Source organism: Pleurodeles waltl, chromosome 4_1 (genome assembly GCF_031143425.1).
Source record: "Pleurodeles waltl isolate 20211129_DDA chromosome 4_1, aPleWal1.hap1.20221129, whole genome shotgun sequence".
In the NCBI taxonomy this organism is placed as follows: Eukaryota; Metazoa; Chordata; class Amphibia; order Caudata; family Salamandridae; genus Pleurodeles; species Pleurodeles waltl.
Window position 1 is genome coordinate 774,182,592 of NC_090442.1, and position 26,838 is coordinate 774,209,429.

A 26,838-nucleotide genomic window follows, 5' to 3' on the forward strand; every position below is an offset into this window, starting at 1 on the left:
CTTTGAAATATTGTGAACTGCACAGTACTAAATGTTTGATCTGATAGCCTTAGGATGGTCTTCCTCCAGTCTGTTTATCTGTTTGCCTCACATTTCTACTCTATCTTTTTGTTGGCCTTAGAACTCAGAGCATTTTACCACTGCTGGCCAGTGCTTAAGTGCATGTGTTTCTCCCCTAAACATGGTAACATTGGTGTATACACAATTGGCTTATTTAACTTACTTGTAAGCCCCTTGTACAGTGGTATACCGTATACACAGGGCCTGTAAATTAAATGCTACTAGTGGGCCCGCAGCACAAAGTAGACCGATAACCATGTCACAGGCCTGCCACTGCAGAGCCTGTGTGTGCAGTTTAACTTTCACTTTGACTTGGCATATAAAACTTCTTGCCAAACCTTAAACTCCCCTTTTATTACAAATAGGTTTGCCCTAAAGTAGGCCCTAGGTAGTCCATAGGGCAGGATGCTATGTAAGTGCGGACATGTCCCTGGTAGGGAAAAACTCCCAAAGTCGTTTTTCACTACTGTGAGGCATACTTCTCTCATCGACCAGCATTGGGAATTCCTTAATATACTTGTAAGTTGTAATTCCTGATCAGAAAGGAGTAGCTACATCATGTTTCATATCATGGGAATGGTAATGATAAATCCTCTTTATAGGTAAAGTTGGATTTAACATTACTATTTTAGAAATGCCACTTTTAGAAGGTGGGCATTTCTCTGCTTTTACTGCTCTGTGTGCCTTTCAGTCTGTCTCCAATACACTTCTGTAGTAGGTGATAGCTACACTTTGTGCATTCTCTCTAGACAGCCACAAACACAGGAAGGGTGGGTGTGACAAAGAACTCATCTACATTCATCTGCATTCTGATCGGCCTTCCTGGGCAGGAAGGGTAGAGGGGAGATAACACATTTGATTAGGGAAGTGCCTGTCCCCACACAAAGGGCTGATTACCCCCTGCTGATAGTCTGGAGCCAGAACTAGGAAGAAATGATCTCTTTGCACTTCAAAGTCCCTTCTTTGAAGTCACCCCCACTTCAAAGGCACATTTGGGTAAAAGGACTGGGCCTCTGACCCCACCAGATCAGTACACTACTGGACTTGGGAAGAACTCTGCTAAAGTAAAGACTGATGTGCAGTAAGGAATGTCAGTCTGTCTGGACTGACTGTTTTGAGGAACTGCTTCTCTGCTTTGCTGAGCTGCCCTCTGCCCTGCTGAGGACAAGGACTTGACCCATCTCACTTGAACCCAGAGTGACTCCATGGTTTGCTGACTAGCCCCCTGTTCTTCTGCAATCTCAGGGACATCATCAAAGACTGCCTGCAACTCTCCTGGTGCTGCTGGACTCATCTGTGAGTCCTACCCTTGCCGGAGGTGCCCCCTCCTCCATTCCTGGGCCTCAGAAGTGGGTTCTGCAGCTGCTTTCTGCAAAAACCAATGCATCATCACCACTGCGCCTGTCAGAACTGACGAATTGCCCTTTCTACGCTGACGCAGAGGATGTTCGACAGTGGATTCACAGCTTGCGTGGCTCAATGACAACGCATCACATTAATCTCAATGGTGTTTGATGCCGATGCGGGACTTGACTGCGAAGCTCGACGACGACGCTTTGGCCCGACTGTGCAAATCAGAACCCAAGCCTTGCCTTCACATTTGTTCCTAGATGTTGATGCTTCCTCCAACCAAAGTAGTTTTTCAGCAGATCTTGCATGGGTCTGTAGCCAGGTTACCCGCTATCGTGGTTGACCTGAACTTTGGTTTTGCACGATCCCTTGTGACCTCAAGAACCCTTCTGACCGCTAGTAACGTCCAAGCATTATTTTCTGCTTATTCTTTAAAACCTCATATCACGACATCTACTGATTGGATATTTGTCATCTTAGTCTTGTTTTACTCAGATAAATATTCTCTGTTTTTCTGAACCTTCTTGGTGTTTTTCATTGTGTTACTGTGTGTGTGTTGCACAAATACTTTACACATTGCCTCTTTGAATAAGCCTGCCTCCTTTGTTCCAAGCTACCTTAGTGAGAGCACAGGTTATCTCTAAGTGTGTATCTAGCTTACCCTGACTAGAAGTGGTGGTTCCTGCTTGTACAGGGCGCATATTCTGACAATCAGAAACCCCAGTTCTAACAGTGAGTACATGTATCTTCTATGTATACTGCTATACAGTGGTGGTGGTTAGAAGTATGTGTATAGAGTTGAGCTTTGAGTAGCAGGAGGTTTATGTGCATGTGTGAATCAGGACATATAGGGGTTGATGTGTGTGTAACTGCACACTGTTGAAGATGTGGAGATGTTTTGGGGAGATTGAGACTGGTTGTTGGGCGTGGAAGGAAAGATGACTGTGTTGTAGTACTTGATACTATTTGGTGGACATAAATGTTTGTAGATGAAGAAGAGTTATTCAGTATTTCACAACTAAGGGTAAGTGAGGTTATGAATGGAACTGAGAATTGAGTGGTTAGAGGTGTGTGTATGCAACTGGTCTTTTTTATTGGCTGATGTGTATGTGAAACTAGACCGCAGTGTGGTTGGAGTCACGCATTGTACTGTATACTTCGAGAGGTGTCTATAGAGGTGTTTGTGTTTGCGGAAACAGATTGGAAACTATTGGGAAGTTGATGGTAGGTGTGATACATGAGAGTATTGAGTTGCTTCAGCTATGCCTTTGACTACACATTATTGTGTAGTAGGAGGTGAGTATGGCTACTTATTTGGACTTTTGCGATTAGGAGTGTGAGTGGAACTGCACATTTCTTGGTTCATTAAAGGTATGGGAGTGTGTAGTTGGATATTGACAGGTGTCTGGAGTACAATATTGAGGTTGCCAAGGGACATTGTGCGTGTAAACACAGGTAGTTTGTTTAAAGTCAGTGTGTGTGTGTGTGTGTGGAGCTTTGCATTGATCAGCTGTTGGTCATTTTGGAGGTAATTACTTGGTGTATGATTGGACGTCTTTGTTGAGATGTACTTCCAAGTTAATGTAGAGACTGACACTCCTGTATCAGCAACAAAGGGTTGTTCAAATGTTGAAACTGGGATAGGGTTAAATGATGTAGTGCAAGTGTTGGTAAATTGGAAGTGTTAATGCCTTTGCAAAGCTGTATTTACACAAACATGTATACACAACCCACTCCCCCTACACCACAACCTTCCCTACCTGCATTTGGAAATAGGCCTGAGTTTGACAGTGGCCAGTTGATGAAATTGCAGTGCTTTGTTGTCCTTTCACAATGTGGTATAGCCAGTAACCTAATAATTGGGGGAAATTTCAGGTGCCATTACATACGGACAGGTTGCCTTTTGGTGTTTTGCCAGAGTGCAGGTTCAGAAATCAGCATATCAGGGTGTGACTATCTAAGCATAATTTTATAAAAGGGATGGTGGTAGACATAGCTGTCTCTTCTTTGGCTGTTAAGCCTGACTCAAAAATGAAAGGAAAGAGATGCATACCTGCTTATCTGTTTTTTCCATCATTCATTTTAGGTGGGGCACTGGCAATCTGGGACTTTGCTGGTCAGATGGAGTACTACTTCACTCACTCTCTGCTATTGGCTACTGCTAGCCATAATGTAATTTACTGCCTGCTTTTCAGCTTGGAGAACATTCATCACAAGGGGGAACAACAACAGAAGTCTTTGGACCAGGTACAAATAATATGCAAGAGATAGGAGCATCAGGGGTGGTGGGTACAAGCAAAAAGTGTATTTGACACACTTTCCTGTTGTTTTCAGATTCAGTATTGGTTGCGGTTCCTTAGTGTCACCCATGGAAATAACAGTGCCCCAAAATCCAGAATCTTCCTGATTGGCACTCACTATGATAAGATCCCGGCAGAGCACAGAGTTGAGATAGGTAAGATCATAATGGAGCTATTAGCCGTTCAATGGGAGTTCAGTTGAACAAATAGATAGAGTAGGTGCAAAATATAATTGACGGGGGGAAATAGAGCTGACTGTGCTCAAGAGCTCATGTACAATAAATTAAATGCAACTGCATTGGGATCTTGCGAGAGATGTTATCATAAAGCTAGTATAGATAAGTACAACAGTTGAATTAATAGGAAAGAAACTGTTTTCTTGCATGACACTAGTGTATTAGATGCAGCATAGATGATTAGCGACAGGAATAAAGGCAATGATGAGAAATAGCTGTGATCAGGTCTGGGGAAATCCATGTGGCTATAACTACAACTCTGGTAAAAGAGCTGTCTATGTGCAGGTGCCCAGGGCAGCAGTAGAGAATATAGATGTAGGAAACGAGGGTGAAGGAAATGTATGTGCCAGTGTCAATTTAAGAGTAACATACGATTTTATATTGCAGTTTACTTGATAGTCTCTGTTGCAGAGCATATCCCCTTCTATTTAAAATATAATTTGACATTTAGGCCCTCATTATGACCCTGGCGGTGTTGCACCGCCAGGGCCAACGGGGGCGGGAGCACCGCCGACAGGCCGGCGGTGCTCCCTTGGGCATTCTGACCGCGGCGCTTTGGCCGCGGTCAGAAATGGAAAACCGGCGGTCTCCCGACGGTTTTCCGTTGCCCATTTGAATCCCCCATGGCGGCGCAGCTCGCTGCGCCGCCATGGGGGATTCTGACACCCCCTACCGCCATCCTGTTCCTGGTGGTTCGCCCGCCAGGAACAGGATGGCAGTAGGGGGTGTCGCGGGGCCCCTGGGGGCCCCGCTAGTATTTCACTGTCTGCATAGCAGACAGTGAAATACGCGACGGGTGCAGTAGCACCCGTCGCACCTTCCCACTCCGCCGGCTCGATTACGAGCCGGCTTCATGGTGGGAAGGTCGTTTTCCCCTGGGCTGGCGGGCGGCCTTTCGGCGGCCGCCCGCCAGCCCAGGGGAAAAGTCAAAATACCCGCCGCGGTCTTGCGACCGCGGTACGGTATTTTGACGGCGGGACTTTGGCGGGCGGCCTCCGCCGCCCGCCAAGGTCCGAATGAGGGCCTTAGTCTGTAAGAGTTAAGTGGAAAGTGCTATCAAAACCATATTTGTAGCATATGGGTAGCCTAGGCTGAATGACCAATGGTGATTTGGATTCCAATTACTAAATACCCTTGCAGCAGTTATGAAATATGAAATATATTTTATGAAACATATTCTGACTGATCTCAGCGACTGTGGTTTTCAATGATAATGCGTATTTCTTTCTTGATTTACACACTGCACCTTTTGATGACACTACTCTCTCATTACCACTACAGAGTACCGGGCACAAAATGCTCAGGGTATCAGGTAGTGGTTTCCTGGAGTCTTTCAAGAAGGACATTGGTGAATGAATAGAAACTGTAGCATCTTTCCCCATTAAGGCTAGCGATACAAGTAGACTTCCGCTGAATTTTCAGTTTAGTTGTTAGCTCATCCGGTAATACTGAAAGCAGGCAATGAAGTATCCCCACTTGGAGTACTGACCCCTCTGCGTCAGTTGGACTCTCCAAGTCTGGAAAGATGCCTCTGGCCCCAGTCTAGACCCCGTCCCTGGGACTGTGATGCCGGTATTGAATCCATCAGCGTTGGATGAGGAGCCACTCATAATGCTGTCTGTCTTCAAGACAGCTCTAGTTTGACTTCGCCTGATGCCAGTCCTGACCACAGTTGAGGTACTGCTTCCTCTGCTTACTTTACCACCTCCACCGGGAAGACAACACGCTCTACATTCACTTTTTGGCACAGACTCGTACAATGATTTTGACTGGGTGATGAGTTTACACAGCCCTAGCAAAAGGAAAATTGCTTTGATGACTTCCAGGAGGCTAGTGGTTTCAATACCTCCCTTGAAACAGCCCTTCTCTCATCCCCTGGGCGATTCTGCTTTTCTGTTGCAACGCCACTCACCTGCAAGTTTGGTAATGCAAGCATCCGCGAGTAAGACCAATCCCAAAAACTTCTCCAGGCAAAACATATTGAAGCCTTTGGCAAATGAGAATTTTCATTCACAGGCTTAGCACTCAGGTCTGTGAATGCCAGTTGCCTACTGAGGCACTATTCCCACACCCATGACTCTGTGAGTCAAGTCCTCCCAGGTGTCCCAAAGTTCTCCTGCCTGTCTTTGCCCACACCATTCAGGACAGCTGAGACGCTACCAAGTTCATGATTTGTTATGGCTTGAACACCACAGATTCCATCAGGCGAGCCATCAACACCAGTGTTACCATTTTCCGCCAGGCCTGGCTGTGGTACATCGGTTTTTCAGGTGATGTCTAGTTGTTCCTCATGGACATGCTGTTCGATGGTACTCATCTGTCTGGGGAAAAGGCAGACTTCGCTCTCTGAGCCTTATCTACCCCATCTTGCCAGCTGCATCATCCCTGCCACTCTTTTTACAATTCAGGCAGAGGTACCCCATGGTGTCAGCCACTCCAGCGGTGCCCCACAGTTTTGTTATTGTGCCATGGTGCCTACCACCCTGGTGACTAAGGTAAAGGGGCTACCCAGTCCACTACCACTTCTGCAGCCCTACATGCAAAACCCCTTTAGCATGCCCTTAGTGGAGCATGGCCACACAGAGGTAAGCAGAATCCAGCAATTCTTGCTGGATTGGCAAGCCACAACTTCAGACATGTGTATCCTGCAAATTGTTTGGAAATGCTATGTCCTCACCTTCCTTTCTACATCGCTGTACCATCCACCATCTCCACAACAACTGATGGAGGACCATCTTTCCATTTTGTGACAGGAAGTGCATGCTCTTGTGGCCAAAGTGGCTATTGAGATGATGCCTGCGACAGAAGTAGGATGTGGTTGTTTATCCAGCTACTTCCTGGTGCCCAAAAAGGATGAGGGCCTCTGGCCTATTTTAAACCCTCTCAGCATCTTCCTCTGGAAGGAAAAATTCTAAATGCTCACATAGACCTAGGTCTTGTCTGCCCCAGACCTTGGAGACTGGATGGTAGCATTGAACATAAAGGACACCTACTTTCATACATCTGTCCTGCTGGACTACCGGCATTACCTGTGGTGGGACAGAAACATTTTCAGTTTAATGTGGTCCCTTTTGGTCTCACCACTGGCCCTCAGGTGTTTACAAAAATGATGGTGGTGGTGGCAGCACATCTTCAGAGGTCGGCAGAAGTCTTCCCTCTTCTTGAACAACTGACTGTCATTCATCAATCACCTCCAGACTAAGGCAAACCTCCTGTCGTCTTTAGGGATCACTATCAACAAGCCGAAGTCACACCTGACTCCTTACCAGACACTTCCCTTCATTGGAGCCATTCTGGGTACAGTACAATTTCAAGCCATTCCCTGAGGAAGGAGAGTCCAGGATAATCTGATAGAGATTTCTAATTGCAGATTTCTTACCTTAGAATTTCTCCCAGGCATCAGTCTGGATCCAGAGATATTTCTCAAACAATACCCTTGCAAGCCGTCAGGTGGCATCAGTCAGTTCCGCATCCGTCGTTGGCACTGTGCACGCCGAATATGATGTCGCGGGACCTAGAAAGGTGCCATCGCTGTGCATTTACATCAGTTCTTTTCTTTGTGCGCCAGCAATTGCAGATCCAAAGAAGACCTACCCCTCAGTCACTTTTTGACTGGTCCTTTTTTTACTTTTTGTTGAGAATTTTAGAGTGTCGTCATGTAAGTTCGGGTTCAGGCCTTGCGAATCCTGTCATGAGACGATGTCCATAATAGATCCACACCCTGTGTGCTTGTGGTGTCTAGAGTGCGACCATGACCCGAAGTTGTGCTATGAGTGCTGTGCCATGAATCTGAAAGCTTTGAGGGAGATGTCCCTAAAGATCATTGCAGCCCGGTGCTCGGCTCTGCATCCCTCCCGATCTCGGGTGAGAGGAAGGTCCTGAGAACGGTTGCAACTGTCAGCTGACAAGATAAGGGAAAAGGAGCATCGTCATTCCAGGCCTCCGTCCTAAGAGCCTGCGTCTGGGTCGGCTCTGCACCTCCCAGAGTTTCCGGGAGCTGGAGTGACCACTGCCCATCGCCGTGAATTTTATGAGGCCATGCACCTCTTATTTGGGCAGTCCGACTCTTCTGGAGTGCCTTCGGACCCTGCCGGGTCGAAAGGGGCCCCCTTGGGTTCCGCGCCAGCGGCTTCGGTTTTGGCTCTAGGGGGCACCGATGAATCCGTTTCTGGATCCAAACCGGTGTTGGTCGTACCACCTGGACCTTCCCTGACATCACTTCCGACCTCAACGCTTCTGGCGCTGCCCGTGACCCCCTTAGTTGACATCAACCCCGTCCTCATTGCCGACTCCGACACAGAGTCAGACGGCTGACACCGACTCTGATAGGGACCTTGCTTCCTAGGTTTGATCCTAACCCTTATTCTCTTGCGTTGGGATATTTTGTTTTGGTGGGGTTGCAGGGCCCTTTGGAATACCAGCTGGAAGATCCTATGGACAGGGAGATGGACCTGGGTGAGGCCAGTGGTCTAGACCAGTGGTCCCCAACCTTTTGACTTCTGTGGACCCCCACTTTATCATTACTGTAACCTGGGGACCCCCACTAAATCAGTATTGGAATCCGTGGACCCCTCCACTGAGTCATTACTGAAAGTTGGGGACCTAATCTGTTAATATTACTTAATTTTCTAAGCAGTTGCGGACTCCCTGAGGAGGCTTCGCGGACCACAGGGTTCCCACACCACAGGTTAGGAACCACTGGTCTAGACACCTCCCCTGAGACTGGCATGCTTTCTCACCCTACCAGGGCTACAGAGGAGGAAGCGCCCTGCTCAGTGGTGGTTAGAAGAGCAGCCGAGATCCTGGGCCTTGAGCTGCCGTAACTGGCTGGACTAACCTCCTGACAGAGGTGCTTCAGTTTGAGGCTTCCACTTCTGAACCCCTGTTGCCCTTTAAAGAAGCCCTCACTGATGTCTTGCTGGGGACATGGTCCAAACCCAGCACAGGGGCTTCTTAGGACAATCGCCCGCAGCCGTAGACTCAATCTGAATGACCTTGTGTTCCTGACGCAACACCCAACTCCTAAGAGCTTGGTTAGCCAAGCCTCCACATCCCCGGGCGCATTCCCTTCTGCCCCCCTGGATAGGGAATCCAAGAGGCTGGATCAACTTTGGAAGAAGGTTTTTTTCTTCCATGAGCCTGGCATTGCTGTCTGTGAACACCACATGCCTTTTGAGCCGTTACACCCATACTTTGTGGGACACTGTTGTGCAGGTGCTGCCACAGGTCCCGGAGGAGGCCCGGGCAATTCTCTCCCAAGCTGTTGCTGACAGGAGAGATGCAGCGAAGTTCACAATACGATGTGAGATGGATAGGTCCAACCCACTAGGCAGATCGGTTGCATCACTGGTGACCTTGAGGCACCATGTCTGATTGAGGACACCTGGCTTTTTGGGGATGTCCTATCCACCCTTATGGACAAGACCTTTGATGGCACCTGTCTCTTCGGAGACAAAGCAGACTTGGCGCTTGAGCGCTTTGAGGAGTCCCTGGGCTATGGACAGGTCATTGGGCCTCTCAGCTGCCCCCTGCCCCCCCACAGTCTGCTTTTCGCCCCTTTCATGGCTACAGAAGGGGTGCCCAACCACGTTCGCTTCCCTCCAGTCTCTGAGTGGTCAGGGATGCGGGATCCACTGTCCTCGTGGATCAGAGAGCCAGCGGTCTAGCCAGTCTACTGCCCACCCACTCCTGCAGCGGCCTCTAAACCTTCCTCGTCTGATGCTTCCCCACCAGGGATCAGTCAGAGGTAGGATTCGCCATCACCGGCATCACTGGCCAATGCTTTTATGTATCAAAAATATACTTTATTACTTTATTTCTAGAGCCAAAAAGATCTTTGTTGGAGGTAAGTACAGTTTAAAAAATGTATCACTTTCAAGTATCAAATGCACTGTGTTTAGAATTAACAAGTAAAACAATTTACAGGTATATAATGCTTTTCAATTTCAAAAGTGGCCACTGCCATTTCTCATAAAAAGCAATGCAGTCCTAGGGGAGGAAAAGTAGCAACACCATTTGCAGTTAAGTACTCTACTTACTATCCAAGTCTTCGAGGCTTAAGGTGTCCACAGGGCAAAGTTTAGGAAGACACCACCAGCAACATGGGGCCGGCCGGGGACAGAGGTCAAAGTTGGTGTTGGGCGCCCAATGGAATTCAATAGACACGGGGGGCGCTCAGAAAGAAATTGCTTGCAGGGAAGTACCCTGCACAGACCTTGGGGTTTAGATCAGCACCGGGGCCAGCACCAAACACACACCCTCAGCGACACAGGCCGGCCAGGTGCAGGGTGCAAACACAGCGTTAGGTGCCCAATGCTTTTCAATGAGGGAAACCCGGGGGTCACAAAGATGCTGCAGGCGTAGTCCGGGGAGTCAACTAAAGAAAACCAACTGCTGGACAGATAAGTAGAGAGCCTACTGGATGTTGCTGGACCGTTGGTTAGGTTCCCCAAGACCAGGGGGCTGCAGGTGCAGGGGTACCTTTAGGCATCAGGAAATCTTCACCGGAGCCGCGGTTGCAGTTGGGGGGGGTCCTCTGGATTTAGGCTGCAGGCATCATTGTGTTGGCCTGAAGGGGTCAGCCCAGGGTGGACTCGAGGTCCGAATTGTCTGGGACCTTCTTTGGACCGGTGGGCCACCTGGACGTGGACTGTGGGCGTTGGGAGCTGAGTGGACAGGACTCGCAGATCCGGGGCGGTTTTGGAGTGCTTCTTGGAGGTTTCTTGGTGGACAGGGTTGCTGTCCTCTGCAGATCTTGGTCTTGGGTAGGCAGGCAGTCCTCTGAGGGTTTGTAGAGGTTGCTGGTCCTGCAGAACGAGTCATCTTCTTGTAGTAGGATTCTTGAAGCTGGAGAAAGACCGGTAGGGCTAAGGCCAAGTCACTTGTCTTCTGGAGTTTTCTCTGCTGGTGCTCTTCAGTCCTTCTTCTTTTCAGGTCACCAGGAATCTGAAGAGCAAGGTTCGGTGGTGCCCCTAAATACTAGATTTAGGGGCATTACAGGAGTCAGAAGGCAGTAGCCAAATGCTACTGTCTGTGTGGGTGGCTACACCCTTCTGTCCCCTTTGTGGAAGGGGGCACATTCCTAACCCTATTGGCTAATATCCTCCAAAGCAAGATGGAGGATTCTGTCAGAAGTGGTTCACCTCAGCAGCTCTGGGCACCCTAGAGGTCTTTCTAAGTGGGATAGGCACACCTCCTGGTGTTTACTAATTTTCCACCAGATCTGCCTCCGCAAGTGGGGCTTGGTCCACGGTTGGGCATCTTCCACTAGCTGGAGTGCCCTTGGGCAGTGTAACACGAGGCAGGAGCCTTTGAGACTCACCGCCAAGTGTTGCAGTATCTGTGGGGGGAGCTGGGAAGCACCTTCACCCAGAGCAGGCTTTGTTTCTGACCCCCAATGGGGTTAGAAACTTGTCTGTTAGTGGCAGGCTGGCACAGACCAGTCAGCTTTACACTAGAGGGTTGGGTGAAATCCAGGGGGCATCTCTACGATGCCCTCTGTGTGCATTTTTCAATAAATCCAAGACTGGCATCAGTGTGGGTTTATTGAGCTGAGAAGTTTGATATCAAACTTCCCAGTCTTTAGTGAAGCTATCAAGGAGCTGTAGAGTTCGTAAAGACAGTCTCTCAGCCCATGTACTCAATATGGCCACGCTGCACTTACAATGTCTAAGAATGGACTTAGACACTGTAGGTGCATATTACTGATGCAGCTATGTCCTCACCTGTGGTATAGTGCACCCTGCCGTAGAGCTGTAAGGCCTGCTAGTAGGGTGACATAACCTATACCACAGGCAGTGGTTTGTGGGCATGGCACCCAGAGAGGTATGCCATATTGACTTTACTTTTTCTCCCCACCAGCACACACAAGCTGCAGTGGCAGTGTGCATGTGTTTGTTGAGGGGTCACGTAGGGTAGCATAATACATGCTGCCAGCCCTTAGGGACCCACCCTGGCCACAGGGCCCTTGTTACCACTGGTACCTTTTACAAGGGACTGAGCTGTGTGCCAGGGGTGTGCCAATTGTAGAAGCAATGGTACAGTTTAGGGAAAGAAGACAAGTGCTGGGGCCTGGTTAGCAGGATCCCAGCACACACTCAGTCAAGTTAGCATCAGATATCAGTCAAAAAGTGTGTGGGGTAGCCCATGCCAAAAGGGGCACTTTCCTACAGACATTACCTGCGGTTTATAGGAAAGTGCCTCTTTTGACATGGTCACCACCCCACACTTTTTGCCTGGTTTCTTGTGCAATTTCGACTGAAAATGCACTAGGTTCCTGCTAAACAGGTGCCCAGTGCTAGATCTCTTTTCCTAAAATTGCACAGTCATTTTTCCCAAATTGGCAAACCTTTAGTTGCCACTGTAAGCCTCTGGTAAATGGGAGTCCTGGTATATAGGGCATGGGGGCCTTCCAGCCCTAAAGGCAGGGTGCATTATATTATATGTGAAGGCATACCTGCATTAGCAGATATGCCCCTGCTATGTCTTTGCCACTTCTTAGACATAGTAAGTGAACAGTGAACAGGTCACTACGAGTTCCCCAGTTACATGATGGATTCACTGACTATAGGATGTTTGGTATCAAACATCTTGTATTCATAAACTCTCACTGAATCCAGTGATGGATGTATTAATACATGCACTCAGAGGGCACCTCAACTCCTAGCCTGGGCACTGGTTGGTCCAAACCAGTACAGCCACCTTAGACACAGTTCTGGCCCCCTATGGTGAGAGCCAGTGCTGTCAAGGGCTCAGAACAAAAGCTTGCTCTGGGTAGAGGTGTGATCTCCTCTCCTAGGCAGGATGGATATTCCAGGGTGGGGAGTTTCAAAGGCCTTGCTGCTTTTGAAATGCAGCCTAGGCCTCTCCAAATGGTGGAGGAGGTCGACCCCCAGTTCCTGACCCCACTTTTGGTGTCAGGACTGACGGGAAAATTAAGTACATTTGTAGAAGTGCCCACTTCATGCCAGCCCCACCCCTAGGGTGGATGAGCTGAAGTGGATACTACTTTTTAAATTCCTCCATCTGGCATGGAAGGAACTAGGCCAATATTGTTATGGCACTTCCACAAAAAGTGGTCATAGAAAGGATGTAGTCACCCCAAAAGGTGAGTAGCCCAGTGGTTACCACCTGGCACTCCTGGTAACACCCCTAATGCTGTATTTAAGGGGCACCCCTGAACCCTAGAATCAGTTTTCTGCAACCTAAGATGAGCCGGAATTGGCACCAACAGAGAAGGCTGAAGACACCAACTTACTGGGCCCCTGCCCTGTCTGCCTGTGTGCCGCCTTCAAAGAAACCTGCATCCAGGAGACGACTGTCGTGCAGCCCAGCACCCTCCAAAGCCTTGGAAGGACTGCCTGCCTTCGAAAAAGACCAACAACTCCAGTGGACAACAGACCTGTCCAGAAGAAACCATCTTCAAAGAAGAGGAAGCCTGCCTGAGGAACAGCGAAATCCAACACCAGAAGTGACCACTGCACCGACGCCCCTGGCCCGAGTCCAAGTGTCCCACTCAACCATTGAAGATTCCCCAGTGCTTCCGACCAAGAGTCCACCATGGACTGGGAAGCTGCTTCCGACACCTAAAGACACCCCTGTACCTGGAGCCCCTGGGCCGTGGGGAGCTGAAACGTTGGTGTCCCTACGACCCTTGGCATCTCAACTTACTGGGGGGGCTGTGGGTTGACCACTCCCGGCCTAAGCCTGCAGCCCGTTTCTGAAAGTGATCTCCGCCATTGAATAATATTGTGCGCCCAACACTGTGTTAGCACTCTGTACCTGACCGCTTCTGTGAAGCTGAGGATGTACGTTTGGTGCTGCCTTGTGGCCACTCTTGTACTAACCTCACCACCAGACAATCAACTCCTGACTCTGCTTTACTCACCTATAAGCAGCACTGCAGCGGAAACCCCCGGTCTCCATTAAATAGCACTGGATGCCCGACATTGTGTGACACTCTGCAGCTGGCCGCCCCTGTGCTGCTGAGGGTGTAAGTTTGGTGCTTCCTTGTGTCCTCCCCTCACCCCCCCTCGAGAGCTCGCTAAACCCCTGGAGACCACCCTCTGCCACCGCTTGTACTTATCTTGGAGCTGCGTGTCTTCATCTCCCCTGTCTACATTTACTAACATTGGGCACCAACTCCGAATTTGACCTCTGCACCCAGCCACCCCTGCCCTGCTGTGGGTGCACCCTTGGTAACAACCTAAACCTTGCCTGGTGCTACCCTAAAGCCCTGAAGACTGAAGACTGGGAACGTAAGTCGTGTACTCATCTGTGAAACTGCATCATTGTTTCCCCCCATAGGGTTACATTGAAGAACTCTGAAAATTGCACTGTCGATTTTTGAAACAGCAATTTATTTTTACATTAAAAACTGCTTATCTTATAAACAAAGTTCTTTGGTTCAAAGCATATATAAAATCAACTCTTATTTTTCTAAATTGGTCTCAGATTTATTCTTTGAGTATGTGTTTCATTTATTGCCTCTGTGAGTACAACAAATGCTTAACATGACTCCTTGATAAGCCTAGCTGCTTTCCCAAGCTACTACAAATGCCTCCTGCATCCTGCTGGTGACACATGCCAGATGGCATAAGCGGGCTCTGCAGTGGGACCTGAAGTTCCAGAGGGCGCAGCATTAGGGGACCATCACAGACATGGTCCAGATCTCTGAGGGAACAGCGCAAGATTTGCAGTGGTGGCTCTTGAACTGCGATTGGGTCACAGACCGATCCCTCTCCCTTCCCCCACTGCTGCAAGCAGGACATTGTGGAGTGGTGGACCCTTAGAGCATTGGTTAGATTTGTCCGCCTCCTCAGAGAACACACAATGTCAGTAGTCTTGCGCATTTGAGTTTTCAAGACGGCACTCGCTCAGCAACTCTTTTCATCTCAAGTGGAACTCAAGCCTCTTGTACGCCTTTCCGCCCATACCACTTCAGCCCAGAGTTTTCAAGAAGATCAAGAACGACTGGGCCCAAATAATCCTTGTGGATCCAGAATGGGCACGAAGAGTCTGGTATCCCGAGCTATATGGCATGGCCATCGACCCTCCGATCAGACTGCCCCTTCAGGAGGACCTTCTGTTGCAGCAGCAGGGAAAGGTACTCCACCAAAACCTTTCCAGCCTATGCCTTTTTGCATGGAGCTTGAGCAGCAGCAGTTGACAACTTATGAGTTTCCGCCAGAAGGGTGTGATGTTATCTTGGCAGCCAGGCGTCCCTCCACCAAAACGGTATACACCTGTTGTTGGCATAAATTTGTGGCATGGTGCACTGACAAGTCTGTTGACCCCACTCTCTGCCCCTCCTTAAGAGCTCCTCTTGCTTTTACTTTCTTTGACCCAGCAGGGCTCTGCTTTGGGGACCCTCAATGGTTATTTGTCTGCTATCTCTGCATTTCTGACATTACCTGATCAACCCTCTTTGTTTAAGCGTCCTATTTTAGTAGGTTCCTTAAGGGTCATACCCATATGTTTCCTCCATCACCATTCCTCATGCCCCAGTGGGATTTGAATTTGGTTCTGACATCTCATGTATGCACCTTTTGAGCTGCTTTACGATTGTCCTCTTAGGCTTCTAACATTGAAAACAACTTTCCTTGTGGCCAATACATATGCCCACTGGTGAGCAAGCTGCAGGCATTGTCATCTAAGCCACCCTACCATTCTATCTATCTTGACAAAGTGGTGCTTCAAACCAGGGCTTCCTTTTCGCCAAAAGTGGTCACACCCTTTCATGTAGGCCAATCCATCACCTTACCTACTTTTTACACACCTCCAGATCCTTCTAAGGAAGAGGGGAGGCTCCATTGCTTTGTCTCAAAAAGAGCGTTGGCATTCTACCTTTACCGTACCAAAGAGTTTCAAGTGGATGATCAACTGTTTGTTGGGTATGTGGGTGAGAAAAAAAGGTCGGGCATTGCAGAAGAGAACCATGTCTAGATGAGTCGTTCTGTGCATTAAAATGTGCTACTCATTGGCTAAAAAGCAACCCTCAGAGAGATTGTGTGCTCACTCTACCAGTGAAACAGCTGCAACAACTGCGTTAGCACGTGGAGATTCAGTCCTGGACATCTGTCAGGCAGCAGCTTGGGCATCCTTGCACATGTTCACCAAACACTACCGCCTGGATAGACAGGTCTGAAGGGAGGGGAACTTTGCCGGTTCGGTACTGCAGGACTTCCTAGTATGATCTTGGTTCACAGACCCTCCAGGGATGATATTGCTTGGGTATCTATTCTGAGGCAAGGAATCTGCAACTAGAAGTCTTTATCAGATGAACAAGGTACTTACCTTCGGTAACACCCTATCTGGTAGAGACATTGTAGTTGCTGATTCCTTACTGACCCACCCATCCTCCCTGCTCTACGAACTGATTTCTAGAGACATGGACCCACGTTTCGATGCACCAGTGGTTAGTGTTCTTCATGGCTCTGAGCTTCTGCCATGGAAAGTTGTGGAAGGAAGATGACAATAGTGTGAAGAGGTGGCGCCTTTATAGGTCCTGTGATGTTGTATCTGGCACGCATGACGCTAACGACTGACACAAAGCTGACCAACACCACCTGACGGCACGCCGGTGTATCGCTCGAAAAAAATCTCCAGATCTAGACTTACGCCTGGGGGAAATTCTAAGGTGAGGCATCTGCAACCAAAATATGTCTCTCTACCAGATAAGGTGTTACTGAAGTTAAGTAACTTGTTCTTCAGGTTAAAATCCCGATCCTTCGGCCTTGGTCCTGGATCTCAGAATGGTTAACTCAGAGGTTGCGGAGACTGATGGCTTCCTGTGTCTTGCTGCTATAGCACGCCAGGTGGCATATGTGTGCTCTGCAGTGGGATCTGATATCTCATTGGACCCAAGATGTAGGGGACCTCTCCGACCATGCTTAGATTTCTGAGTAGACTGCAAAAGATCTGCAGTGGTGGTTGCTGGACCACGATTGAGTCTGCAACAGACCCATCTTCCTTCGCTGCCCAAAGCTGACAGTGGTGGTCAATGCATTATATCTTGGTTGGGGTAGTCTTGGGGTAGTCTTCAAGAAGGGGTGGAGATCAGAGGCATCTAGTTTCCAGTGGAGTCTTGGCTCCACATCAACCTTGTGGAGCTCAGGGCCATTCACTTTGTGGTGAAAGCATTCCTTCCACCCATCAAGGTGAGTCTGTTACAGGTGCTCATGGACAGTGTCACTGCCATGTGTTAGTGCAGCAAACCGTGTGGGGTGTAGTCATGAACCCTATATCAGTAGAACTTGCACCTCTTGCTGGCTGGCCCACAGAGGAATGTTCCTGGTGGGGAGCTATCTGGTAGGATCATTGAATTGTTGTAGTTTCTCCTACTAGTATTTTTCCCTGATTGAGCTACTAGCATTCTTATAGGGAACCCCCTTATAGTTTTTCTCTCAGGATCATTGAATGCCAGGGCGACTGAGCTCAGAATGGGCAGAACCTTGGGTGGATCTGTTTGCCATAGTCAAAATGCACAATGTTGTTACGTTTGTGAGTTGGAGTTTCCAAGGCATCTCTTGCTCAGAGACACGCTCTGCCTTGAGAGAAACTCTGAATTCCTTTATGCCTTTCTGCCAATACCACTCTTGCCCCAAGTTCTCAAAAAGATCAAGAGTGACCGGACTCGGGTCATTCTAGTTGCCCAAGATTGGCACAGAGAGTATGGTAACCACAAACCCTTGTCTTGAGCATCCATCGTCTGATCATGCCTCTAATTGGGACACATTTGTAGCTTGGTGTGGTTCTCTGCAAATTGGCCCTCCTTCAGGTCAAGTTATTTGATGTTTTATTGTTCAGCACCTGGCCCTCTTTGTGTAACTCTCCTTTTGTGAGATTTTTGAAAGGGTTACCACATTTGTTTCCTCCCCCTCCCTTACTCATGCCAAAGTGGGACCATAACTTTATTCTTCACCCTTGTAATGTACATTCCCTTTGAGCTACTTCACCTCAAGACAGAGTTCTTCATTGCCATAACATTGGCATGGCATGTGACTGAGCTTCAAGCTCTTGTTCAATTGCCGTAACACCACTTTCTTTCCGGAGAAACTGGTTCTGTGGATTTGGGTATCCTTTCTGCCAAAAGGTGTGATTCCTTCCAACATTGGTCAAACCATCACTGGGGTTCCGTGCTCACCTCTCTAAAAAGGAGGAGAGTCTTTATTGCTTGGACCCCAAGTAAGTACTAAGTTTCTCCAGAGATTGTACCAAAAACCACTGGGTGGACGATCAATGGTTTGTGGGGTTTGCAGGTGCAAAAAAGGCAAGGCTGTGCAGAAGAAAACCATCTCCAGCTGGATCGGGCTCTGCATTAAGATCTGCTATGCACTCGTTAAAAAATAGCCTTCAGAAGGATTGAATGCTCATTCTACTAGGGCCAAAGATGCTGCCACTGTGTTAAACATGACCTAAACATCAGCCAGGTGGCTACGATGGCATCCCTCTCTATGTTTATGGTGTATTATTTATGGAGTTTATGGAGTATTATTGTCTGGACAGTTGGGTCCACCGAGAGGGGTATTTAGGCCCACTTAGTCCTGCAGGACTTTTGGTTTTAGCCCATTCACAGACCCGCCTCCATGCAGGTAGGTATAGCTTTGGTATTGGCTCAAAAGGGGAGGAATCTGCGACTAAAAATCTGTATCAAAAGAAAAAATTACTTGGCTTCTGTTATGTTCTTTCTGGTAGAGACTCTTTCTGGCTAGAGATTCTTCACCGATCCTCCCATCCTCCACATTTTGTGATTGGACTCTATCCATTAGTAAGATCCAAAGTTTAGGAATCTGCACACTGGGCACACCAATTTGCATTGAAGGCTCTACATCTGGGGATGTGGACAGACTCGAAAGCAACAGAAGGCAGTGGTCGTCAGTGACACGTACATAGGCTACTCGCGTAATTTCTCGAGTGGAACAGCATTGGTGCGGTGCTGCATGGCTCCACCTACCGGTGCACAGAGATAGCAATGAAAGGTTTCTGTATCCTGTTTGATGCCTAGGGAACATTCAAAAGATAAGGAATCTGTGGCTACATAGAGTCTCTACCGGAAATAGCGTTACCATAGGTGAGTAACTTATTCTTCATGATTAGTGTGGAATTATAGGCCTTTTAGACACCATGGAATGCCCCTTGTGCAAACTGGGGCTACGTCACCAGTGTCCACACATGACCTCATAATTCTAGTCTTTTTTTCTGGAGAAAAAGCCCTCAAGATTTGACTGTGAGGATTTGTCACTGTGATACAGTAGGTGTTACTTCATGTGGTAATCCAGCAGTTGTCATTATTTCATTAGGAATTTGTCACTGTGATACAATAGGTGTTACTTCATGTGGTAATCCAGCAGTTATCATTATTTCATTAAGGATGGAAACCAATATTTCCATCCAAAGAGGTATTGAAAATGAGAGCCTCTGAGGAACCAGAAGAAGCCCAGTTGAGCTGTACCCTCCAGGAGGTCTAGGTAAAGATTTGCCAGTGGAGGGGGCAGATTTCCTTTGATGCTAACAGGGAAGAGCTTTGTACAGCTATCACTAAGGATTTACCAATTTGGAGTTTTGATGCCACAAAGCATGTTCACATTACATGCATCACTTTGCTGGAAATGGGCAACCTGAGAATTGATATGAAGAAAGGGTAGCTGTTACAATGCTTTGAAATACTGTGTTTGAAACTGTCTGTGGAGAGACGCTGCCTGGAATGTAGAAGGAAAAAAAGGCATCCTTGTGCGCTGCCCTGAAGAATTTCTGCCTACCGGGGATCATTGAGAAGGACTGCCTCATTCACTGAATCCAGCACTTTGCTCCATCTTTGACACACAGAGCTAAATTAGTCGGTGGCCTGTCTGTGAAATCTTCTTGCTTCCTGTATAGATGCGCTACTAAGATTGGAGGGTGTAGAAGGTACTAAGACACATAAAACTGATGCCTGCCTGAAATAATTCCAGTTTATTAATTTGTATTGGATGTTTCTTGTGGACCCGGAAGCTCGGTATTGGGCTGCTTCCTTAGGTTGCAGTTATGCAGATTAGAGGATTATGAAAAAGTGGAAAAGTTTAGAGAAACTCCTTCACTCTAGGAAAGAGGGCAACATATAGACTCTTCCAAAATAGATTCAGCTTCAGGAGGCTTATCCTTATTGTCTTTCTTAAGTTTCAAGCTGCAGTGGATTCAGTCAGTCATTGTATCCAGTTTCATAGATCACTTGTTAAATGCTGCCTTTAGGTTTGGCTGTCTTCAGACAATCTTCCTTCATAAAAGAGTCCCAAGTTAACATTAATCAGCCCAGCCAACCACCATCTTGAACCCAACTGCCTTCATTCACAGGCCTCCCACAAGAGGTGCCTGGGCCCCAGTCAACCTCATTGAGAACATATCCTTTCTGTCATCCCTTGGTGTGGTTTCCCCTGTACTTTCTGCTTCTGACCTCCTGTTTTTAATCCTGTGCTGAATTTAGTTTTTGCAGGCTTTAGGTCTCTGGGCACTTTACAAGTGCTGACCAGTGCTAAAGTGCACGTACTTCCTGTGTAAATTGTATTGGTGACTGCGTTCTCCATGATTGGCACATTTGATTTACTAGTAAGTCCGTTGTAAAGTGCACTATGTGTTCCCAGAGCCTGTAAATCAAGTGCTACTAGTGGGCCTGTAGCACTGATTATGAGTAGCTCTGTGAGCATGTCTGAGACCTGCCACTGCAGTGTCTGTCTGGGCAGCTTTTCAATTGCCAGTTTGACCTGGCAAGTGTCCCCACTTGCCATAACCAAACCTTCTCTTTTACTACATGTGAGTCACCCCTATGGTAGGCCCAAGGCAGCCCCATGGGTAGGCTGCAGTGTATTTAAAAGGTAGGACATGTACTAGTGTGTTTTACAGGTTCTGATAGTGAAATAATGCTAAATTAGTTTTTCACCATTGCAAGGGCTATCTCTCCCATAGGGTAACATGGGGATTGCCTTGAGGTTTCCCCTAAGTGCATTTTCCCATTGGGAGCAGATGAAGATGTAGAGTTTGGCGTCTCTGAACTCACAATTAAAAAATACATCTTTTGATAAAGTTGGTTTTTAGATTGTAAGTTTGAAAATGCCACTTTTAGAAAGTGGGCATTTTCTTGCTTAACCATTCTGTGCCTTTGCCTGGCTGTGGAATACAAGTCTGGGACAGACTGACAGTTGTGCTGGTTGTGAATTCACACTAGACAGTCATACAAAGGGAGCTGAGGTGTGTCCTGCATATCCTGATGAGTTTTCCTGGGCTTGAGTGGAGGGGGGATCTGACACTTGCACCTAAATATAGCTGTGCCTGTCCTTACACAAAGCAGTCTCCAACCCCCTAGAGTGTGTCTGGGGCCATGACAGGGAGAGGCAGGTTCTTGTTCACTGCAAAGACTTCCCTTTGAAGTTTGCCTACTTCAAAGGCAGAAATTGGTATAAGTATTGGACTGCTGACCCCACAACTTCAGAACACTTCTGGACTGAGGACATTCTTCCAGGAAGAAGAGCTGGGTGCTGTAAAAGAACCTGCCACACTGAGTATTGCTTCGCTGTACTGCCCTGCTACTTAAGGCTTCTGTCCTGGGAGAGAAAGGACTGGACTTTGCTTTCTACATCCTGCTTTCCAAGGTTCACCAAGGGCTTGAACTGAGCTTGCCTCCTGTTGTGAAGTCTCAGGGACATCAAAGACTTCACCTGCCAGTGTCTGGGCTCTTCTGCTGAAAGTCCTGACATGTTAAGTGGTGCTAAATCCAGTCCCTGTGCCCTGGGAAGTGGAAGCTGGTAACCTGAGTGCAAATCCACACACCTAGGCCCTTGCTGCAGAAAAATGGATGCAGCGCCTGCACCGCGGCTGAAAAATCAATGCAGCGCCCGTCTCGTGGTGGGGACATTGACACATCGTCAGCCACTGATTTTTCAGGATTAAGACTCTTTTAAATCTCTAAAAATTGATATCTCTACTTGTGTATGTTGGATTTTTGTCATTTTGGTCCTGTTTTACTCAGATAAATATTGGATATTTTTCTAAACTGGTGTTGAGTACCTTTGTGGTGTTTTCACTGTGTTACTGTGTGTGTGTGTCAATACTTTACACATTGTCTCTGAGATAAGCCTGACTGCTTGTTCCAAGCTACCAAGAGGGTGAGCAGGGGTTATCTGAGCTGTGTATCTCCCTTACCCTGACTTGAGTGAGGGTCCCTACTTGGGCAGTGTGTAAACTGACTGCCAACTAGAGACCCTATTTCTAACACTTTCTTTCTCAAGTTCCTAGGGATACCATTCAGGTGTAAACTGACTGCCAACTAGAGACCCCATTTCTAACACTTTCTTTCTCAGGTTCCTAGGGATACCATTGAACTCCCATTTTTCATTCTATTACTTTGTGGCATTTTCTTCCCATTTAACTTTAGATCCCAAAATCTGATTGTGTTTAATTTTGTGACATTTGTCATATTTACTTGTTTTCTCTTTAACTTTTAGCTTGGTGGCATGAACCATGTGTATTTTGTTTGTTGGCTAGTTGTTGTGCACATTCTTCATCTATTTTCTCTCAGATCTTGCTGTTTGACCTACTCTATCAAGGGTGATCCACGTATTCTTCCCAGAAACCAGTTTACTTTTGTTGGGTTGATTGTTTGGGTCTTGTGTGAGCTCTGTCACGGTTTACACCAGAACTGTGGGTTCCCAAATATACTGATTCCCTACAATTGGAAGTGTAGAGAAATGCTGTGAGTGAAAAGGGCAGCAATGCTAAGCAATGCGCAAAGGAGAGGTGCTAATAGGACTACTTAGTATAATTTCTATTTTAATGTGAACTGATTATTCCTAGAAAGTTCAGAGGAAATTGTCAAAAATGCATTGGAAACCCAGTTATACCATGATGAACAGCACATGAAAATCTTTATCTGTCAGGGAATTGTTAAGTGGCACATCTTTCTTTTGCTCCGTTAACGTTCCTTTGTGCTGTGTGCCTGCTTAGGTTATTTTTAAGGAGCAGAGGTCCCTCAAGTGAACAAAAATGCAAAAGCAATTAAACCATAGAGACTCAGTGAGGTCCGTTGGAGTTCAATTGGTTACTATTTCATTCTGCCTTGATGGTTTTTGCCTGCGTGTATTATTGACATAAGGATCACACAGTGGTACCTCAGGGCATCTTGTTATGCTTGTAGTAGCCTTTGATTGGTTGTCTCAGGCATAAATTATGTATCCTGATGATGGTCCTGTTATTTTAGTTCAGGGATCGAAGCGTCGTCGACTGCAGTACCTTGACTCAACTTTCTATAAGGTTGATTTGTTGATATGAGCATAAATGTTAATCCAGAGTAGGAATCAACCAATATTTTGAGGTTACACACCAGTATGCACGTTATCTTGTGTAGCTCCTTGTGTATCTCTTCCATAATGCACATCAAAAGGGATGGCTAAACTATTAGCGTTTATATTTTTATTTCACAAATTGCTGAAGGGTGGAGTCTTGCCAACATTGTATCATGTAATATTTGTGGAGGAGGTTATTTTGGAGAAATGGATTTTCACCATTAATGAAAGGGGGGGCACAATCTCCTCTGGATATCAGTTGAAGCTACTCTTCTCTTCCTACCCACTCTCATGTCTTCTTATACTTTCTACCTCTCCATTGTCACCTTTTGGCCTCTCCTTTCCTTACTCGTCCTACTAAACACGATCAGATTTAAAAAAATGTGTTTCATCTAAGGAGTCTACAGGACAGCAAAGTGCTTGTATAGTAACTAAGAATTTCAGGCAGAATCCCCAGCTTGCATTTAAGAACCATTACTTGTCATTCCCTGAGTGTTGAATCGAGAATAGTAAAAACGGGGTCTTTAAGTGTCATTGTAATCAATGTTCCAGAGGTTTCTCCTGGCAGCAAAGTGGGTGCAGAAATCATTCTAGCAGTTGGCTTGTCCAGCTAGAAATGTCACGGTTGAATATATGTCGGAACAGCGCATGCTGGAACCACGCGTGCCTGAACAATGCGGTCGGAACATCAACCGGGTTGTTACCACTAACAACGATTTTTCATTGTGAAGGCATGCCTGGTAAGGGCATGTGTGGAACAGCATGCATGGTTCCAGCATGCGACCCCCTGATGCCCCACTCCCACCCCTAAAACTACTGCGACCCCCCCACCATGCCCCTAAAACTACCCTGACCCCTGCCCCTAAAACCTAAACTACCCCAACCCCCATCCCGCACCTAAAACTACGCCGACCCCGACCCCACCCCTAAAACCTAAAACTACCAGACCCCCAACCCCCACTTCTAAAAACTAAAATTAGCCCGACCCCCCCACCCTAGCCCCTAAAACTACCCCGACCCCCTCCCCTGCCCCTAAAAACTAAACTACCCCAACCCGTCCTGCGACCCCCACCCCTAAAATTACCCTGACCTCCCTCCCAACCCCTAAAACCTAAACAACCCCAACCTCCCCCCTCCACCCCTAAAACTACACTGACCCCCCTGCTGCCAAAAACAAAATTACCCCAGCCCCTCCCATCCCCACCCCTATGACTACCACAACCCCCCAACCCCGGCGCTAAAACCTAAAACTACACCGGCCCCCAACCCCGCCCCTAAAACCTAAACTACAAAGTAGGAATCGCATTTGGAAATTCCAAATGAGAAATCCCATGCCATTTTAGGCAATGGACCCGTTTTGCGTTTCCCAAATAGCGATTTCCTGCTAGGAAATCGCAATTTGGGAAATGCAAAATCAAGGATGACTACGGGCAAAACGCCCCCTTGGTGCACCCCAAAAATATGGGTGCACATGTAGAGCACACATATGCCCAAGGTTTTCTAGAATCCTGCTAAGCAGATAGAAGCACATTTTTGTGAGAAGTGGTGTCAATTGAAAGCATGATGTTAGTAAAGTATATTAATGGGGTTGGCCAGGCACCATACCTTTCCAGTTACACAGCCTGCACTGGGAATTTCTCTTCAGTTTGCTTTTCCACTTTCTCTGTTGTACACGAGGGGATTCCAAAAATAAAACATCATAGAACACTGTCATCCTGATAGCCATAGGCTGTCTGAACCTGTCTTAGAGCTACATTACGAGTGTGGCGGTCCAAGGACTGCCACACTTGCGTTTGACAGGCGGACCTCTGCACTCCGGGTGGTCCGACAACCCAATTACAAACCTGGCAGACAGACCCTCCAGGGGATCGCCGTTCCCCGCTGAGAAAATTGTCTTGGTTGTAGTCAACCAGGGCAGTGCTGAACTCCACCCGAGTCTGCCGGTCCCATGGTGGGACCACCAAAGTCGTAATGAGGGGCTTAGTTTCCAAAAGAGATATATCTCAGTCTGAATCCTCCATGAAAGCTTGCACACTGGAAGATCGGTTCTCCCCCAAACCCCACGGGGTGGAAACCTTCAGTCTTTTGTTCAGGACCTTAGGGGCATACTCACTACCTGATTAGATGGCGAAGGTGGTAAAGTGAATCTTTAATGTGTTACAGTGCACAATTTCCTTAATTCAGAATGGGTGTAATGTAGGATCTTTATTTCAGCAGCCATTTCTGTCTTTCCAGGAGCACAGCCTTCCACACTACATTTTATTGCACTTTAGTGGGATTTCAATGTAATTCTCAACTTAGCTGGTACTCCTCTTTGAAAATCCACATTAATGCTTTGTTCATTGATTAACATTTAAATAAATGTTCTTCTCACATTATATTCAAGAGGAGAGTGGGGGGGTGCTCCAAGGCCTTTTAGTCTAACAACAGTATGCCTTCTCTTTTGACAAGAAAGTGACACTCCCCCCTTTTTTCTGTATGAATATAATCATTCTCAAAAGAATACTCTAGCGTTTGTAATCCACCTACTCACCCTTCAGAATTGGAGAAACGGTTCCAAGAGGATGTGGAGCAAACAAACATTGGGAAAGTAAATAGGTGTCACCTGTCAGTGGTGTTACTCAAAATTTTGGCTTTGCTAGTAAATTTTGCTCATGCTGTTCCACATTGGCAGTGTGAAAGCCTTGTTTGTGAAGAGGCGGTTGGCGGGTGTTGGAGTGAGAGAGGCAGGGATTTGAGGAGGGAAGCAGTCCTTCAGGGAGAGCACAAGAAAACGCATGCACTCCTATGGGGTGCTGATAGAAAAAAATAACATTGGCCATCATTACAACCCTGGCGGTCCAAGACCGCCAGGGCTGTTTCGACGGAAGCACCGCCAACAGGCTGGCGGTGCTTCCTGGCGTATTACAACCGCGGCAGTAGCGCCGCGGTTGCACCGCCGGGGCCGGCGGTTTTCCGCCACAGTGGCCCCGGCAGTTGTAATCCGCCAGGGCAGCGCTGCCCAGGGGATTACGAGTCCCCGACCGCCAGCCTTTTTCTGGCGGTATGAACCGCCAGGAAAAGGCTGGCGGTACGGGGAGTCGTGGGGCCCCTGCACTGCCCATGCCACTGGCATGGGCAGTGCAGGGGCCCCCTGACAGGGCCCCATGCGGCTTTAAAGCGCGACGGGTGCAACTCCACCCGTTGCACGGCCGCAACACCGCCGGCTCCATTTGGAGCCGGCTCCCATGTTGCGGCCCACATCCCCGCTGGGCCGGCGGGCGGAAACTTGGTTTCCACCCGCCGGCCCAGCGGGGATGTCCAAATGGGCACCGCAGGAGTGCGGCTGCATTGGCGGCCGCATGGCGGTTACCGCTTGGCGGGCAGGGGGTAGCCGCCCGCCAAAGTTGTAATGACCCCCATAGTGTTTGAACACAGGCAGTGGCAGGATACAAGTCACCCATTTAAAAGGACAGAAAAGAAGCTTTGCTAAAGGGAGGAAATAACAAACACAATAAGAAGAAGGGAAACTGTTGGATAAGAGCCAAGTAATGAGATTAATAAGAAAGCCAAACAATGGTAAGTAATAGGCAAACCCAGAAT

General features: G+C 47.7%; 1 protein-coding gene across 1 annotated transcript in view; it reads left to right on the forward strand.

Moving 5' to 3' along the window:
* Positions 1-26,838, forward strand: part of LOC138288154 (death-associated protein kinase 1-like) — a 238,999-nt gene that overhangs the window by 177,664 nt on the left and 34,497 nt on the right. The window contains exons 13-14 of the mRNA XM_069229452.1: positions 3,497-3,657; positions 3,745-3,865. Of these exons, the coding sequence (XP_069085553.1) occupies positions 3,497-3,657; positions 3,745-3,865 (282 nt within the window). The remainder of the gene's footprint in view (positions 1-3,496; positions 3,658-3,744; positions 3,866-26,838) is intronic.